Here is an 18,268-nt window from a genome sequence, read left to right as displayed (position 1 = left end):
GATTAGGTCTGTACTTTTTAGCTATTTACATGTAGACTTGATTGTGTGTTTTGGATCATTGTCTTGCTGCATGACCCAGCTGCGCTTCAGCTTCAGCTTCAGCTTCAGCTCACAGACGGATGGCCTGACATTCTCCTGTAGAATTCTCTGATACAGAGCAGAATTCATGCTTCCTTCTATTAAGGCAGCAAAGCATCCCCAAACCAGCACACTACCACCACCATGCTTGACCGTTGGTATGAGGTTCTTACTGTGGAATGCAGTGTTTGGTTTTCGCCAGACATAATGGCACCCCTGCCGTCCAAAAAGTTGTACCTTTAACTCATCTGTCCATCCAGGTGCTGCCTTGGTCTCTTTTGGACACAAAAAAATGTAAAAACACCAGGAAATCAGCTCCAAGTGATTTTAATTTAAGAAATCTGTTCCCAAATATTCCCATGCATAATAGAGAAAATCATGATCGTAAACAAATGTAAGCTAGGTTTGAAATTACTATGTTTTAGTCAAACATTATATCTGTTTGGGTTTCTTGCAGTCAATTTGCAGTCTACAATTATTTGTGATTATGTTCCGGCCACCTGGACCATCCACTCAACAAGAAAATTGTCTCGCTGCTGAATCTAGTTGATGATTCCTGGTGTAAAGAGTAAGATTAAAAAAACAACATTGTCCACAATGTCCTTCCACCACAACACCAGGGGGTGTCAAGCTTCAACCACAAAGTTGTTCTGATCAGGTTATTTACCTACCCTGAGCTGGTTGTGTTCAGTTAGTACACCTGTGTAGTAGAGATTGTTATACATAAGCTTTTCACAGTCAAGTCCCCTTCCCTGAGACCTGGGGGCCTAACCAAGACAGTTAAACATTTACAATGCTGCAGACAGATCATGTACAGTAAAAGATAAAACATAATTAACTTGTCATGTTAAGTGAGGAATATTGTCCTTTCTGAAGAGTATATTTTGTCAAATGCTTCACCCCTCTGAATGCATGTCCGAAGTTAACCGTCTCAAGTTAACCCCTCTTCTTAGAAATTGACAGGTTCTTCATCCGGTAGACAGCACAGATAACTTCAAACTTATAACTGCAGCATTTCACTGGTGAGAGTGCATGATGTCCTGTCCTAGGTGATGTTGGAACACATTATTACACACCAACCAGCTCTGGCTCTTCCAGATCTTTCCACAGTCTGTTTCTCTCAGGTAGAGCTAATAAATGCAGGTACTACCTAGGGTTGCAAAGCTACCAGTAATTTCCTAAAGTAACCCGAATTTTCTTGATTTTTGGTAATTGACAATTAATCAATGGTAATCTATAGTAACTTCCGTAATTTATACTTGAGTAAAAAAAAAAAATCATATATAGTTAACATTTTGTATATGTGTCTATATTGTCCATGAGTTTCTAGTCGATAGATTATATGGTTCAAGATAAAATAGCAGGTTGATGTTTATTGTCATGAATCTTGCCCTCGGGACATAATTTAGACATTTCCGCTAGATGGGCCAGCTGCAAAGTCAAAATTGGCTATTGTAAAAATGTATGACAATTGTTTTATTTTTTAGCTTTTTGGTCTTAATTTAAAGTTATGGTTAAGCATTAGGGTTAGCAGTGTGGTTAAGGTTAGGTTTAAAATGTGATTTTATGACTTTGTGGCTGTGCCAGCTAGTGACCACTCTGCAGACCTGCCTCCAGAACAAGATTCATGGCGAAAAACGCTAACCTACGAGAAAATAGCATAAGTAATTAAAAATGCATCTAATCAACAATGGAATAATTTTTTATAAAATATTTTACAGCTTTGTCATTCTATTTTTTATTTGTAAATAATCTTATTTGTGCTTATGAAGGCATTATAAAGGCTTTTTGAAGCTTTTATAAGCTGAACATCATTTAAAGCGGGATAAATCATTTTATATATTTTAGATTTGATGAGGCCGCAGATAGGGCCAGATATAATTACAGACAATCACAGACACCTGTAATAATCTGAAGTGCTCAAGAAGGCCACTTGATGTCATCTGATAAAATGAAAGTTACCAACATTCCGGTACTTTACTGGTAAACTTTGAAAGTTACCAGTAATATACCCTCCCTTTGCAACCTTAGTAATACCATACATTAAGTCAAATGAAATTGATGAGAGAGCAAGATAAATGTGTGTCCGCGTGTTGTGTGCAGACGTTGTTTGGTACACATTAGGCCTTGCTCAGTCACGTCACCTTGCCTGAGACCTGGGGGCCTATTTACGAGTTACACAGGTCCTCCACCAACAAAAGGTCTGATTCTCTCAGAGCTAGGTAGAAGTACTCTTGGGCCCGAGCTCCCTTCCGCACAACCATGTTGAGCAAGGCTTGATTCTGTTGGGACTTGGTGGGTTTAATTTCCACAATCTCAATCTCCTCTTGACTCAGAACTCCTCGAACATGGAGACGCGTAAGTATGGGCGGCAAGAGTCCCAGTCGGTTCACCAACTCCATCCTGTGTTTAGTGATAAAGGCTTGACCATTGGGGGTAGAAGGGTTGGCTGAAGAGGCTACAGGGGTGAAATCAAGAAGAGGGGCAACAACATAAAATGTTTTTTTTCTTCTATTTTTATTGTTGAATAAAAAATATGTGGAGGCTTGTTCTGCCTCTACCAGAATAACTGAGATTTAAAATAATTTTTGCAAACTTACCAATACAGGACCGTTGAGTCATTTCATATGGCCTATCTATCCTGATATTCTTCTTAATTATTTCTTCTGTACAATAAGACTTCCTGTTCAACTCTTTATATAGTTTTAGTAAATTTTCAGTTCTTAACGTTCCAATGGTTTTCTTTGACTCTTCAGCTTTCTTCGCTTTTTCCAACTCTTCTTTAGTTCTCCTCAACTCTTCTTCAGTTCTCCTCAGCTGTTCTTCCAACTCTGCTTTAGTTCTCCTCAACTCTTCTTCAGTTCTCCGCCACTTTCCTTCAGTGCTCTTTAACTCTTCTTCAGCTGTCCTCAACTCTTTTTCCAACTGTGCTTTAGTTCCACTCAACTCTTCGATCAGGTTGTCCTTATTGATTGCTTCGTATAGCAGGCGTTGTGGATCGTTGTCCTCGTCTGTCTGTGTCTGATTATCTGTTTTGACTTTGGGACTTAACTTTTCAATATAAGCCTTTACTTCTTGCAGTTCTTTATTCTTCTGTTTAATGGTCTTCTGCAGTTTTTCTATCTCCCTCTCACAGGATTCCAAGTCTCTCTTAATCTTACAACTACTCATCTTTTCCTCAAGTCTTGCAATCTTTTTTTCAAGGTTTGTTATTAGATTTGTTTTCTTCTCCACTATCTTCTCCAACGTGCCCATGAACCTCTCTTCCACCTGAAAATTTTCATGTCTGTTTTCAGATATCATTTCCTCTAATTGCTTGAACAGCTTTGAATTCTGAACCTTATGTGACTTTTTGTCGGATAGAACACAATACCTTCCTTCACATTTCTCTATTAACCCTTCAAGGTTATAGTCAGTAATGTATCTCTCAATAGTTAGATGCAATTTGTCCAATTCTTCCTCATTTGTGAACAGCACCACTGTACTATTCAATGCTCTTTCGATAAATGTATCTTCATATGTGCTCCTCTCTCCTTCCTCATTCATGAAAATAGATAGAGTCGGTTTTAGAGAGTCTTTACAACCGATTCTAATAACCAAGAGGATAGCGTTAGGTCCATCTGCAAATGAGGACCGGACAGATTCTATAATTTGCTGTTTTATCTCATCCTTACTTGAACGTCCAGACCAACCTGCAGTGCGGATCAAAGTAATTTTACGACTGCCTAGCATAGTCTCTTTCTTCACAGGCTGTTTTCTCCATGATGTCCAGTAATTGAATTCCTTTTTGTTCAGGATGATGTTTCCTGCTGTATTCTTTCCAGCCCCATGGCAACCAATAAGCACAAAATCTAGTTCTTTAAAAATGACAACTGTTGGTGACAGGGTAAAGGGTAAAAATTGTGTTAGTTTTTTCTAAAGAAATTAAAGAATATTATGATTATGTCAGTAATAAGTCAGTAATAAGTCAGTAATAAGACAGTAATAAGACAGTAATAAGTTAAAATAACATACCGTCTTCTGACTCATCCTCTAAAACCAATGGATTGTTTTCACAGGCTATGGAGAGGACAGAGTAGGATTACTTATCATATATGAATTAACAAACAACTGAACATGTTGGTGGCAACTAAGTAAAGAAACCTACCACTTGATCCACATCCCATTTAAGCCACTGCAATGTAGGACTCCCAATGAATTCAAAACCACTGTGTTAATGTTTGGCTGCAGTTTATACCGGTATTTGACTCGATGACAATGGTAACCTGGTTTTTCTCCATGTTATGTTAATCCTGGGAGAGAATATAAATAATTGTTGACAGTTAGTCAAGAAAGCTTTAGAATTATAGTCAGTCATCTCCTCGGTGCCTTTATACGTGATACAGCACCAAACCAACCTTATGCTGAGATATTCCCCACAGCAGTTAAATGTTGTTGCATAATCATTAACCACGTTGACATGCACACAGTATTCTGGATAGTAGCTCATATCCTGCTTAAGGTCTTATTGGGGATAAGCTGTTTACATGCACCTTTGGTATCCCACTCATGTGTATCCCTGTAAACATGAATAAACAGAATATTCCTAATTTAAGTTCATATGGGTTAAATGGAATAGTAACTTACATCTGGACACTGACTGTAGGCCTATAACCTCTCACATGTAGCATAATATAATATTAACTCCTGCAGAATGATGCATTTCTTGCAGTGAAATTATACAATAAATGTTAATTTTGTCTTGGGAACAGGAGTGGAGAAATATGATTGATTTCTTTCAACATCTCTTGATGCTTTGACTCTGTTATGCCAGCAGACAGTATTTCAACCACATAAACTATGCTCCCAAGATAAACAAAAGTCTTATCATAAGTGTGTTTTATTGTTTTTCTCAGCTTTTAATTTCCTTAAAACCAGTCAAACTGATGACAATTGGACATTTTGCACAGGACCAATCTTACCACTGTTTTAGAGTTATTGAGTTTTCTCCCTGGTCCCTCAACGAAACAGACAACTTTACCAGTGTTAACTAGATTACTAATGTATTCATTCTATCAATGTAAGACTTTGAGGAGGAGCACCACTTAATTTAGTATTTTGGGGCAACAAGTTATGATATGTAGGTCTATCTAACTATACTTGACAAACAAATGGCCTACCAAATGTCTGAAATGATAATACGGTCTACCAAATGTCTGAAATTATAAGCAGAAAGTTGTCTAAATTAGGGGTGAATGTAGCCAGTAGGCTATACGGTCCAGTACGGAGTATCAGCAAAATAAATTATGAAATAATGGGGGATCGAACTGCGCAGGTAACCTACATTTGTTTGACAATTTGTATGTGATTTGTTTGACAATCAGATGAAAACAAGATTACACACACCCATGATATGTGAAACTGAACCTGCGCAGATCACGAAAAACAACAGTAAACAGGATAAGATGTTTACATGCAACAGTATCCAGTCTAAGGTCAGCATACCGTATGCCAGGCATCTTATCCGGGTTTCTCATAACGGGGATACAATCTTTTTCGGGTCATTGTAAACGGGATACAATGTTTAAATGTGTCAACACAAAAACAGAATTCTTGAGTATCCCGAATAATAACAGGATATTGGTTTGCATGTTAACACGGTCACTGTCAATTACAGTACCTTGTCTGGTACGGGCAGGGCCTAACCAGACCAGACCAAGTCCAAGGCCATAGTTTGGGTTTATATTTCAGTTGATAAGAAACTGCGTCATGACAATGTCAACAAACACAAACATACATGTACAACTGAGGATATAGAATTTTCTGTGTTTTCGTTTTGCGCCAATAAACCTGGGAGGAGATTGTTTTATGTTCCGATTGTCACGTCCTGACCAGCAGAGGGAGTAAGTGTATAAGTTTTGGTCAGGGCATGGCAGAGGGAGTTGTGTTTTATATGTGTATCTATGTCCTGTCTAGGTTGGGTTGTTCTATGTATAGTTAATTGGGGGGACTTCCAATTGAAGGCAGGTGTGTTGTGTTGCCTTTGATTGGGAGTCCTATATTAGTAGGGTGTGTTTGTGGGTAATTGTTTGTGAGCACTGCGTGTTTAGCCTGCCACACTGTTCGTGTCGTGAGTATCGTTTATTGTTTGTTTTTTCTGTGGATGCTTTGAGTATTTTCATTAAAGGAATGAGTATCCACATACCCGCTGCACCTTGGTCTTCTCTCCACTACGACATTTTTTGTGTGACAGAATTATCCACCAAACCAGGACCAAGTAGCAGAAGAATTCTGGCGAGGACTGGGGAACACGACTGGTAAGGGAGCCCGAGAGGCAGCCCCAATAAAAAATTTTGGGGGGGCACAAGGGCTGTTTGATGGGGCGAGACTGAAGACCCAGGCCAGCTCCCCGTACCCTTTTTAGAGGTAAACAGACTGGACAGGTCCCGTGCTTTGGGGTAGGTGCTATGGTAAGGCCTGGTATTTTCAGGCCAGTATGCTCAGTACCAGCACCCCGCATGTGCCAGGGGAAAGTGGGCATCGAGCCAGCAGGGGTGATGCCAACCCTGCGCTCGTGACCGCCAGTGCGCCTCTACAGTCCAGTGTTTCCCGTTACACGCAGTAGCCTTGAGGTGCGTGTCTCCGGGCTGGCACGTCCAGTACCAGCCCCACGCACAAGGCTTCTAGTGCGTCAGTCCAGCCCCGCCAGTCAGGAGTCGCCCGAGCTGCCCGTCAGTCAGGAGTCACCCGAGCTGCCCGTCAGTCAGGAGTCGCCCGAGCTGCCCGTCAGTCCGGAGCCGCCAGAGCTGCCCGACAGCCCGGAGCCGCCAGAGCTGCCCGACAGCCCGGAGCCGCCAGAGCGGCCCGACTGCCCGGAGCCGCCAGAGCGGCCCGACTGCCCGGATCAGCCAGAGCGGCCCGACTGCCTGGATCAGCCAGAGCGGCCCGACTGCCCGGATCAGCCAGAGCGGCCCGACTGCCCGGATCAGCCAGAGAGGCCCGACTGCCCGGATCAGCCAGAGTGGCCCGACTGCCCGGATCAGCCAGAGTGGCCCGACTGCCCGGATCAGCCAGAGTGGCCCGACTGCCCGGATCAGCCGGAGTGGCCCGACTGCCCGGATCAGCCGGAGTGGCCCGACTGCCCGGATCAGCCAGAGTGGCCCGACTGCCCGGATCAGCCGAGGGGCCCGACTGCCCGGATCAGCCAGAGTGGCCCGACTGCCCGGATCAGCCAGAGTGGCCCGCCAGCCGGCCGCAGTCAGAGACGCCCGCCAGCCGGCCGCAGTCAGAGACACCCGCCAGCCGGTTACGGCAAGATTCGCCCGCCAGTCGGGCGAAGTCAGGTGCGCCTACTAGTCTTCCGGAGGGGGCGCTACCGAAGTGGGTGACGATGAGGGTGGAGCGGGGTCCACGTCCCGCACCTGAGCCGCCTCCAACATAGGTGGGTTGGGGGGGTGTGTAGCACAGTGCCGTCGTTGACGGCAGCCACCCTCCCTTCCCTCCCTGTAGTTAGGGGGATTTTTCGGTTTGTTTTGGGTTTTCTGTGTTTTTCTTTTGAAGGTGCATTCAGGGTCTGCACCTTTAGGGGGGGGGGGGGGGTAATGTTACGTCCTGACCAGCAGAGGGAGTAAGTGTATAAGTTTTGGTCAGGGCGTGGCAGAGGGAGTTGTGTTTTGTATGTGTGTCTGTTCTGTCTAGGTTGGGTTGTTCTATGTAGAGTTAATTGGGGTGGACTCCCAATTGAAGGCAGGTGTGTTGTGTTGCCTTTGATTGGGAGTCCTATATTAGTAGGGTGTGTTTGTTTGTGGGTAATTGTTTGTGAGCACTGCTGTTTTAGCCTGACACACTGTTTGGTCGTGAGTATCGTTTGTTTGTTTTTCCTGTGGATGCTTTTTTGATTTTTTTCATTAAAAGAATGAGTATCCACACACCCGCTGCATTTTGGTCTTCTCTCCACTACGACAATCGTGACACCGATTCCATGGCACAAGGTTGTACAGTATGGGCTAATACTGTATAAAAACAATGCAAGATTCAACACTTTGTGCTTTTGGTCTTAAATTAATGTACATTCTTGCCACAAACCATTTATTTTTGTGGGTTGTTTGAGCTGAAGTGAGATCTTAAAGAAACTGGACACCTGCCTATTGGGCTGCATCACTTCCTCTTCCCCTTTTTGTTTTCTTGGTTTGGTTTGTATGTTTGTCTGATTTTCTCTAGCGTGGGTTAGAGACAATTACATTTATGGAAACAAAGCAATTGAACATAACCAGAATGTGTTGAAACTTAATAATGAAAAACCATGTAAATGTTTCAATTAAAGTATATTGTTGTTTGCCTCTGCTTCAGATCTGGCTGTCCAACCAGACCTAGAACCTGTCACTTTCCTCACTTTGACACTTTAAAATTTGTAGTCCATCCCAGACTTCTAAAACAACCTCGGGTAATAACCATCTGTAACTACTTCCTCTAGTTAAGGACTCTGTAGTCTAGAAGTCAAGAACCTGAATAGTAGCAGAATTAGCCTAGTCCTGATTTAATTAAAGCTCTGTCTGGGAACCTCCCCATAATGTTATATAAAATATGTTCTATTTAATTATCTGGTCAACAAAATCAACAGGCACTCACCAGAAAATGAAGCCATCTTCTTATGAAAACAAATATGCTCAAATGACAGAACATGAACATAAGACTTCATGACGTTCCACAGTCATCTGTACAATCTGTTCGGCTGTGTCTAAAGGTTGTCAGGTATGAGGACTGAAGGGCGTGGTTAATGTGGTTTAGCCTGTTGTACCAACATCTCTGTGCATTCGTGAGCAACAACCTTGCATATCTCTCTCTCTCTCTCCCTATCCCCATAAACTTCATACATCAATATGATCAAAGTCAACTTTGTTTAAAAGTAAACTCTTAGGTGAAGTTTGGTAGTGAAGGAAAGCAAAGGGAATGGAATATCTTCCTGCAATAATGTACAGCCATCGACTCTACAAATCTCCTTGCGTCATAAAAAACGACTCATTATTATTTGTATTCAAAATTTACGAATGATTCATTGCGGTTTTGATCCTCTCGAACACAGCCGCTGTCTTTCTTGTCCTACCTGTACACACTTAGAAAATAATTGTTAGGCCCTAACCATAGAGAGCCCTCTGGGTTCTCTATGGTGTATAGGTCAGAGCGTGACTAGGGGGGGTTCTAGCGTTTGTATTTCTATGTTGGTGGTTTGTATGATTCCCAATTAGAGGCAGCTGGTAATCGTTGCCTCTAATTGGGGATCATATTTAGGTAGCCCTTTTTCCCACCTGTGTTTGTGGGATATTGTTTTGTGTGAGTGCATTCAGCACCACGTAGTTCACGGTCGTTGTATGTTTATTGTTTTTTTGTTTAAGTTTTCACTGCAAATAAATATGTGGAACCCAACTCACGCTGCGCCTTGGTCCATCCATTATCATGACTGTGACAATAATGTTCTTCAATGTTTCTTCAGTAAGGGTGATGGTTTTATGTGGAACCTTAGAATTTACATAAACCATCTTATTATAGTCCCAAGGTTGTCGTAAGGAGTGGACCAAAACGCAGCGGGAAAATGTATACTCATCTTCTTTTTTATTTGAAGAAGGAAAAACAAAATAAACACGTATACAAAAACAAACGACTCCAAACAGTCCCGTCAGGTGCAACAAACACTAAACCAGGAAATAACTACCCACAAACCCCCATAGAACAAACACCCCTATAAATAGGACCTTCAATCAGAGGCAACGAGAAGCAGCTGCCTCCAATTGAAGGTCAACCCAATAAACACCACGTAGAAATAGACCAACTAGAAATAACATAGAAATACACTAACATAGAACATAACCCAAAAAACCCCCGAACCACACTAAACAAACACCCCCTGCCACGCCCTGACCAAACCACAATAACAAACAGCTCCTTTACTGGTCAGGACGTGACAAAGGTCAGCTATGTGTGTCATCCATGGTTTGCCTGTACCATGATAAGAGTTCGTGCAAAACAATGAATGTGAAGAATTTATCTGCATTGTATGTGTGTTTGCTAACTAGGGCCAGTCCTGGCCAGACACAAATATTGCCTCCCCTACAAGAATAGTCAGAGTAATCAAAATTACTTTGAAAAGATGTCTATAATATGTATTTTCCCAGATATTGAAGGTATTCAATGTAGGTTCAGAGTGAAAGGTGAAGAGATGTATTCTCTGGACGTTGAAATCAGGTTTATTTGCGGTTCTGAATGAAAGTTGAAAAGATGCAATTTATAGACGTCTATGATTGGTTCAGATTTGGTCTGAACTGGACCAAAAAACAACATCTGTGGACGTGTAAATCAAGGCTGGTCGGGACTGCAGCAAAAAAACAAGTCCGGACAGGGCAGAAAAAAGACGTCCACAAGGCGTTAGCGTCGGTCCATTAATACTGAGGTATACAGCAAGGATGAGCAACTACAATCCTCGGGGGCCGGAGTGGTGTCACACTTTTTCCCCATCCCTAATCAACAGGCCTACCATTTGTAAAACACCCCCCAAAAATATGACCGGTCTGGACACAAACAAAACACGTCAGAGTCGGTACGTAATTACTGGGGTGTAGCCTACCATGTCCCCTGCAATGGATCTTTATGAATTCCCATCCATGTGATAGGCCCACCGTTTGTTAAACAGGCTGTTGCGTTGGCTTTATTTGTCCTGATTCCTGTGACTAATCAATTTGGTTATTTAAGCTCTAAATATCAGCTACCCAACTTTATCAGGGGGAGCCTATTTGCAATGTGTTTACACAGCGGGAAATGCAGAAGTATTTTATTTTTCACTATGATCAGCTTGTAAAAAATGTACAGATACAAACTTGAAACCACTGATCATGACAATTTAGCCCACGAGATGAAACTCGTACACAGCAGTTGTGAGTAGCCTGATTGTCCATTCCATATTGTCCATTTTACTTTGACCTGTCCTGTTTTTAGGATATATTGATAACATGCCAGCACATTTATTTGATTGGGCGCCATTTAGGTTAGCCTATTTAATTGGAAACCTGCATGATGTAAAAAGTTTCTGTCTCATTATATTGTCATACATTTTTAATCTCCAGCCTGTAGGATACAGAAATACCACATACTCTTTCTAGCATATCCTCTATCTGCTACATGATTTATGTTAGAATTATTTTTCGACGGAACGTTGGTGGAGCGCTGCAGAGATGTGTCTCTCTAACAGCACACTGGAGAGGCGCTGGGAATGGACAAGATCATTATTTTGTGTCCCTGCCTTTGACAAAGTGGGAACTACTTATCATAGGGCAGCATCAGAGCTCACCTAAAAAGCTTATTTTTCAGCCTGCTGAAAATTAAATTTTTGTAGTCCATCCCAGACTTCTAAAAAAACGCAGGTAATAACCATCTAAACCTAGTTCCTCTAGTCAAGGACTCCATAGTCTAGAAGTCAGTATCCTCTCCTCAAATGACAGAACGTGAACGTAAAACTGAATTTGATTTTTATGATGGATATTCCACAGTGAGCAAGAATCTGTTCAGCTGTGTCTAAAGGTTGCCGGTTATGAGGTAGGATTGCCGTGGCTTTTGAAAATGTAATGTGTCTGCATGTTCCAAAATTAAATCTCTCATATATATATATATATATATATATATATATATATATATATATATGGGATGGTCCTCGTAGACATCATACATCCTTTCCATTAGAGTTTGAACTCAACTAGTACCGAAGTATGTAAACAAAGTATGTTTAGATTGTCAGTGTTCCATGCAGGTGTTGGCTGTGTTTCATTCCAGGAAAATCTTCACTTCACTATGCCCTCGTTCTTCACTCCACATCACAGATTAGAGACAACCTGCCACATTGAGAGCATGAGGGAGGGAACATCTTCCTGGAATGAAATACAGCCATTGTCTCTTGTTCTCTCTGTAGAACCCCTTAATTACATAACTTGTCATACAGTACCACTGACCTTGGTTATATGACAGCCATAAAACCAAACAGAATGGTTAGAGTTGTGTGATAAAATGTAGTTAATAGCTGTTGAGATTAAATAACCTTGAGATTAAATGCTGGAAGATGTTGCTGTCACGTCCTGACCAGCAGATGGAGCTGTGGTAGTAGTTTGGGGGTCAGGACGTGGCAGTCTTGTGTGTGTCTTGTGACTCCTAATCAGGAACAGCTGGGAATCGTTGTTCCTGATTGGGAGTCATATATGTAGGAGTTGTTTGTCACTGGGGTTTGTGGGTGGTTGTTTTTGCACTGCGTTTTGTATGCATGTAAGACTGTCACTGTGGTGTTTATTGTTTTTTCAGTGGATGCTCTACTCCTTTTTTGAAAATTAAAATATGAGTATCCACACAGCCGCTGCGCCTTGGTCCTCCTTACAACAACACGAAGTATTTTGTGACAGAACCACCCACCTACACAGGACCAAGCAGCGGAAGAAGGCTGGCGAGGACTGGGAGACACGACGGGTAAGGGAGACCGAGAGGCACCCCCAAGAAATTTTTAGGGGGGGGGCACAAGGGCTGTGTGACGGGGCAGGAGCTGCCCGCCAGTCAACCATCACTAGAGCTGCCCGCCAGTCAACAGTCGTCAGAGCTGCCCGCCAGTCAACAGTCGTCGGAGCTGCCCGCCAGTCAACAGTCGTCGGAGCTGCCCGCCAGTCAACAGTCGTCGGAGCTGCCCGCCAGTCAACAGTCGTCGGAGCTGCCCGCCAGTCAACAGTCGTCGGAGCTGCCCGCCAGTCAACAGTCGTCGGAGCTGCCCGCCAGTCAACAGTCGTCGGAGCTGCCCAGACTGCGCTGAACTGCCGGAGTGGCCAGACTGCGCTGAACTGCCGGAGTGGCCAGACTGCGCTGAACTGCCGGAGTGGCCAGACTGCGCTGAACTGCCGGAGTGGCCAGACTGCCCTGAACTGCCGGAGTGGCCAGACTGCCCTGAACTGCCGGAGTGGCCAGACTGCCCTGAACTGCCGGAGTGGCCAGACTGCCCTGAACTGCCCCGAGCGGCCAGACTGCCCTGAACTGCCCCGAGCGGCCAGACTGCCCTGAACTGCCCCGAGCGGCCAGACTGCCCTGAACTGCCCCGAGCGGCCAGACTGCCCTGAACTGCCCCGAGCGGCCAGATTGCCCTGAACTGCCCCGAGCGGCCAGACTGCCCTGAACTGCCCCGAGCGGCCAGACTGCCCTGAACTGCCCCGAGCGGCCAGACTGCCCTGAACTGCCCCGAGCGGCCAGACTGCCCAGACTGCCCCGAGCTGCCAGACTGCCCCGACAGCCAGGAACGGCCTGCACCTGAGCCACCTCCAGGATAGGTGGGTTGGGGAGGGAGGGTGTAGCTCGGTGACGGCAGCCACCCTCCCTTCCCTCCCTTATTGTTTAGGGTTAGTGTTTATGGGTTTTGTTGGGGATTTTGTTTGTTGGTGGGTTTTTTTGTGGTTAGGTGCATTCCGGGGTCTGCACCTTGAGGGGGGGGGGGGGTACTGTCACGTCCTGACCAGCAGATGGAGCTGTGGTAGTAGTTTGGGGGTCAGGACGTGGCAGTCTTGTGTGTCTTGTGACTCCTAATCAGGAACAGCTGGGAATCGTTGTTCCTGATTGGGAGTCATATATGCAGGAGTTGTTTGTCACTGGGGTTTGTGGGTGGTTGTTTTTACACTGCGTTTTGTATGCCTGTAAGACTGTCACTGTGGTGTTTATTGTTTTTTCAGTGGATGCTCTACTCCTTTTTTGAAAATTAAAATATGAGTATCCACACATCCGCTGCGCCTTGGTCCTCCTTACAACAGCACAAAGTATTTTGTGACAGTTGCATAGAACATTTTCAAAATATCTACAGTACATTAAACATGTGTTAACCTACTGAGTTAAATGTTTGTAAAGAGTAAACACTAGGAAAATCTATTTTCATCCATATCAAAGTTTTTTTGTCTGTCTACATTCAACATCAGTCGAAGGACAGAGGGAATACACTAGAACTTTCTTGCAGATCTGGTAGGACAAAAAAAAAAAACATGTCTCTGTGCCCAATTCATTCCCCTCCCCCCGCCGTGTGAGGGCTAGATGCTAACGTTTGCTAGTGGACACTAGCATTTGTTTTCACTTGTCGCATCTGTGCTTCTTGCGTTTTCCCTATGCTTATGGCACCAATAGACCCGTGAGCTGGCTGTGTGTTGCTTGTTCTAAAAATAACAGTACAGTGGTGATTCTACATGCAAAAGTGAAATTGGTGTGTTTATAATGTTTTTCAAATGCACAGATCACTTTATACATCTTCCCAAAGAAAGAACTGGTCATTTTAAAATGTGAAAAATCTTTCTGCAATGAAACATTTTGACCCTAGTTCTCTTTGTCGTTCCATGTACTCAAGTGACTTCAAGTGACATTTAGTGGTTTGCCTGAACACAGGAACAGTTGCTACAGTCTGTACAGTGTCTTTGCTTTCACTCTGATCATAAAACTGCACTTAGAGCACAAATATGAATTACTTTTTTACTTAATATAAGATAATTGTTTTACAAATAGAAGTATTGGATTATACGTATTGGATAATTTGTTTGTATAAACCTTCGATATAAAAAAACTGGAATAGTGTAATCTGATTAAGTTTATTTCATTAGTTGTTCATTATTGCTTTAATACATTTATGCATGGTACCACAGATCAGTTGCTGTATATTTTATGGTTCTCTGTGATCAGAAAAAAACAGGGACTTTTCATAAAGCAGTTAAAACATCATCAGGGGACTAGAGGGGCCTGTGTGGTCCAGTGGTTAAAGCCGTGAGATGTACAGAGGCTACCAGAGTTGACATGGGTTTGAGTCTGACCCATGAACTTCTGACTCGCAAACTCCTCTAAACCTTCCGTACACAATCTTTTTTGCAGACATACTTATTCCTAGATAACTATTTTACACATTAAACACACCCAATTATATTAATGTATTATTTTAATGATTTGATATAATTTTGGTGATATAAGTATTTTTTTTGCTTTAATGTCAAGAGACAACAAAAAATGACATGTAACTAATTTAATAAATGATGCATATTGTGGTTAATGTTCTTATTTTACAGGTAAAAAAGGTGAAAACAAAACAATTACATTAAACAACAATAAAAGTTTCATAGTTAGAAAATAGTGCCTATTTTGTGAAGCTACAATACATGATCCATTTACAAAAGTTAACAAAAAGAACCCCGATCTCTAAAACGTTGCTTGCTGGCCTGTCTCCTGTGTTGCTCAGGGCTTGAAGGTGACCTGGGCCGACACACAAAGACGTACTTGTTTTTGTTTACATTTAAGCAGACACTCTTATACAGAATGACTTACAGGAGCTACTAGTGTTAAGTTACTTCCTCAAGGGAACATCTGTTTTTCACCTAGTCAGCTCGGGGATTCTAACCAACAACCTTTCGGTTACTGGCCCAATGCTCTTAAAACCTCTTGCATCTAGACGTTCCGCTAGCGGAACGCCTCGCCAAATATCCAATGGAAGAACGTGGCGCGAAATACAAATACCTCAAAAATGCAATAATTTCAATTTTTCAACCATACGACTATTTTACACCATTTGAAAGATAAGACTCTCGCTAATCCAACCACATTGTCCGATTTCAAAAAGGCTTTACAGCGAAAGCAAAACATTAGATTATGTTAGAAGAGTACCCAGCCAAAAATAATGTTATACATTATGTTATACAATACATGCATGTTTTGTTCAATCAAGTTCATATTTATATCAAAAACCAGCTTTTTACATTAGCATGTGATGTTCAGAACTAGCATACCCACCACAAACTTCCGGTGAATTTACTAAATTACTCATCATAAACGTTGACAAAATACATAACCATTATTTTAGGAATTCTAGATACAGAACTCCTTTATGCAATCGCTATGTCAGATTTTAAAATAGCTTTTCGGCGAAAGCACATTTTGCAATATTCTGAGTACATAGCTCAGCCATCACAGGCTAGCTATTCAGACACCCGCCAACTTTGGTACTCACTAAACTCAGAATTACTATTAGAAAAATGGTATTACCTTTGCTGTTCTTCGTCAGAATGCACTCCCAGGACTGCTACTTCCACAACAAATGTTGTTTTTGTTACAAATAATCTATAGTTATGTCCAAATAGCGGCGTTTTGTTCGTGCATTCAGGTCACTATCCAAAGGGTAATGCGCTCGCATTACCAGACAAAAAAAATCAAAATGTTCCATTACCGTACTTAGAAGCATGTCAAACGCTGTTTAAAATCAATTTTTATGCTATTTTTCTCGTAAAATAGCGATAATATTCCAACCGGATAATGCTGTATTCATTCAAAAAGGAAGAGAAAAAATGGCGAGGTCTCGTGAATGCGCATCTCCAATCTCTCTGTCACCAGGCAGTCCACTGACAAACTGAGTTGCTATTATCTGCCCAGAGACAGGAGACGCCTCAATCCGGTTTCTGAAGGCTTTAGAGAGCCAATGGAAGCCTTAGAAAGTGTCATGTAACAGATCAGATACTGTAGTTTCGATAGAGAAGCAACAGAATGACTACAAATTCGCAGACAGGCCACTTCCTGCTTGGAATCTTCTCAGGTTTTTGCCTGCCATATGAGTTCTGTTATACTCACAGACACCATTTAAACAGTTTTAGAAACTTTAGAGTGTTTTCTATCCAAATCTACTAATAATATGCATATTCTCGTTTCTGGGCAAGAGTAGTAACCAGTTTAAATCGGGTACGTTTTTTATCCGGCCGTGAAAATACTGCCCCCTATCCCAGACAGGTTAAGCCACCTGCTGCCTCTAAATTGTAATTATCACACACATTGCATCTTACACACAATAATGCTCTACTGTATATAGTACCAAATAATGGTTATTTGGCTTGTAGCCATAGTGGATCCCTTTAAAAATAGAACTAACTATACAGTAGTGAATCTACATGCAAAAGTGAAATTGGTGTATTTATGCTGTTTTTCAAATGCACAGATTACTTTATACATCTTCCCAAAGAAACAACCAGTAATTTGAAAACTAGGCATAATAATTCTCTCATGTTGCTTTGTTGACAGTATAACAACACAATAACACCCTCTGTCTGGGAAAACGCCCCATAATGTTACATAAGATATGTTCTATTCAATTATCTGTTCAACACAATCAACAGGCACTCACCAGACAATGAAGCCATCTTCTCATGAAGACACGTATCCTCTACTTTAACCGAACATTAACTAAAAAATGACGTTTTTTAAAGCAATGTTTTATGACGGATATTCCACACGCATCTGCACAATATGTTCAGCTGTGTCTATATGTTAAAATCTCTCTCTCTCTCTTCCTCATAGTTCCCCGTAGTCACATGACTTCTCATATCCCCACTGCACAGACAGGTTTTGATTTGTCTCATCATGAACACAGAAACAGTTGCTACATTGATCATAAATCTGCACTTAGAGCACAAATATAAATTACTTTGTTACTTATTTGCATGTGTAGATAATGGTTTTACAAATAGAAGTATAGGATTCGAAGTATTGGATAATTATTTTGGATATGCATTGGATATTTAAAGATACAATAGTGTAATCAAATTAAATTGTTTTTTGGCTCATTTTTAATCCTTGTTTTGATACAGTTAGGCATGGTACCACAGATCAGTTGTTATATTTATTTGGTGCCCTGTGCTTCAGAGAAAAACAGGGACTTTTCATAAAGCAGTTAAAAACTGGAATAGAGGGGCCTGTGTGGTCCAGTGTTTACATCTGTTGAATGTACAGAGGCTATCAAAGTCCACATGGGTTTGAGTCTGACCCATGCACTTCTGACTTGCTTACTCCCATAAACCCTGTGTAGGCAGTCATTGTAAAAAATAATTTGTTCTTAACTGACTTACCTAGTTAAATAAAAAATTATTTAATTTGTATTTTATTTTTAAACCTGCACGTATGCACGCACGAACGCACAGATCTAAAATTTTGGGGTTTGGCAATATTTTTAACTGATATACTTATCCTAGATAACTATTCTGCCCTACCAAGCAAAAAGGCAGTAATTGCTCATTTGGTCAAAAATGAGTTACTGTCATTTTTGCTACATTAAATAGATGCTTAATCATGTGGACAAGCATCCTGCCTCTATTGTATTGTGTTTTGGAGAAAATGGGGGTCATGTTAGCAGTAAGTGGAT

The 18,268-nt window shown here is 41.9% G+C and overlaps 1 protein-coding gene across 2 annotated transcripts; it reads right to left on the bottom strand.

The window, feature by feature from the left end:
- Positions 1–1,819: 1,819 nt before the first annotated feature.
- Positions 1,820–17,392, bottom strand: LOC115194443 (intracellular protein transport protein USO1). Of its 2 annotated transcripts, none has more exons than XM_029754140.1 (4): positions 17,255–17,392; positions 4,093–4,137; positions 2,679–3,950; positions 1,820–2,536 (listed from the first exon to the last, which is right to left on the bottom strand). In XM_029754140.1, the coding sequence occupies exons 1-4, from the start codon at positions 17,268–17,270 to the stop codon at positions 2,247–2,249; spliced, it is 1,623 nt and encodes a 540-aa protein (XP_029610000.1). In that variant the 5' UTR covers positions 17,271–17,392; the 3' UTR covers positions 1,820–2,246. The 2 variants fall into 2 exon arrangements, with proteins under 2 accessions (XP_029610000.1, XP_029609999.1); XM_029754139.1 differs by lacking the exon at positions 17,255–17,392 and adding an exon at positions 4,226–4,520.
- Positions 17,393–18,268: the final 876 nt, after the last annotated feature.

This window comes from Salmo trutta, chromosome 5 (genome assembly GCF_901001165.1).
Source record: "Salmo trutta chromosome 5, fSalTru1.1, whole genome shotgun sequence".
NCBI lineage: Eukaryota > Metazoa > Chordata > Actinopteri > Salmoniformes > Salmonidae > Salmo > Salmo trutta.
This window is presented reverse-complemented; position numbering and strand designations above follow the sequence as displayed.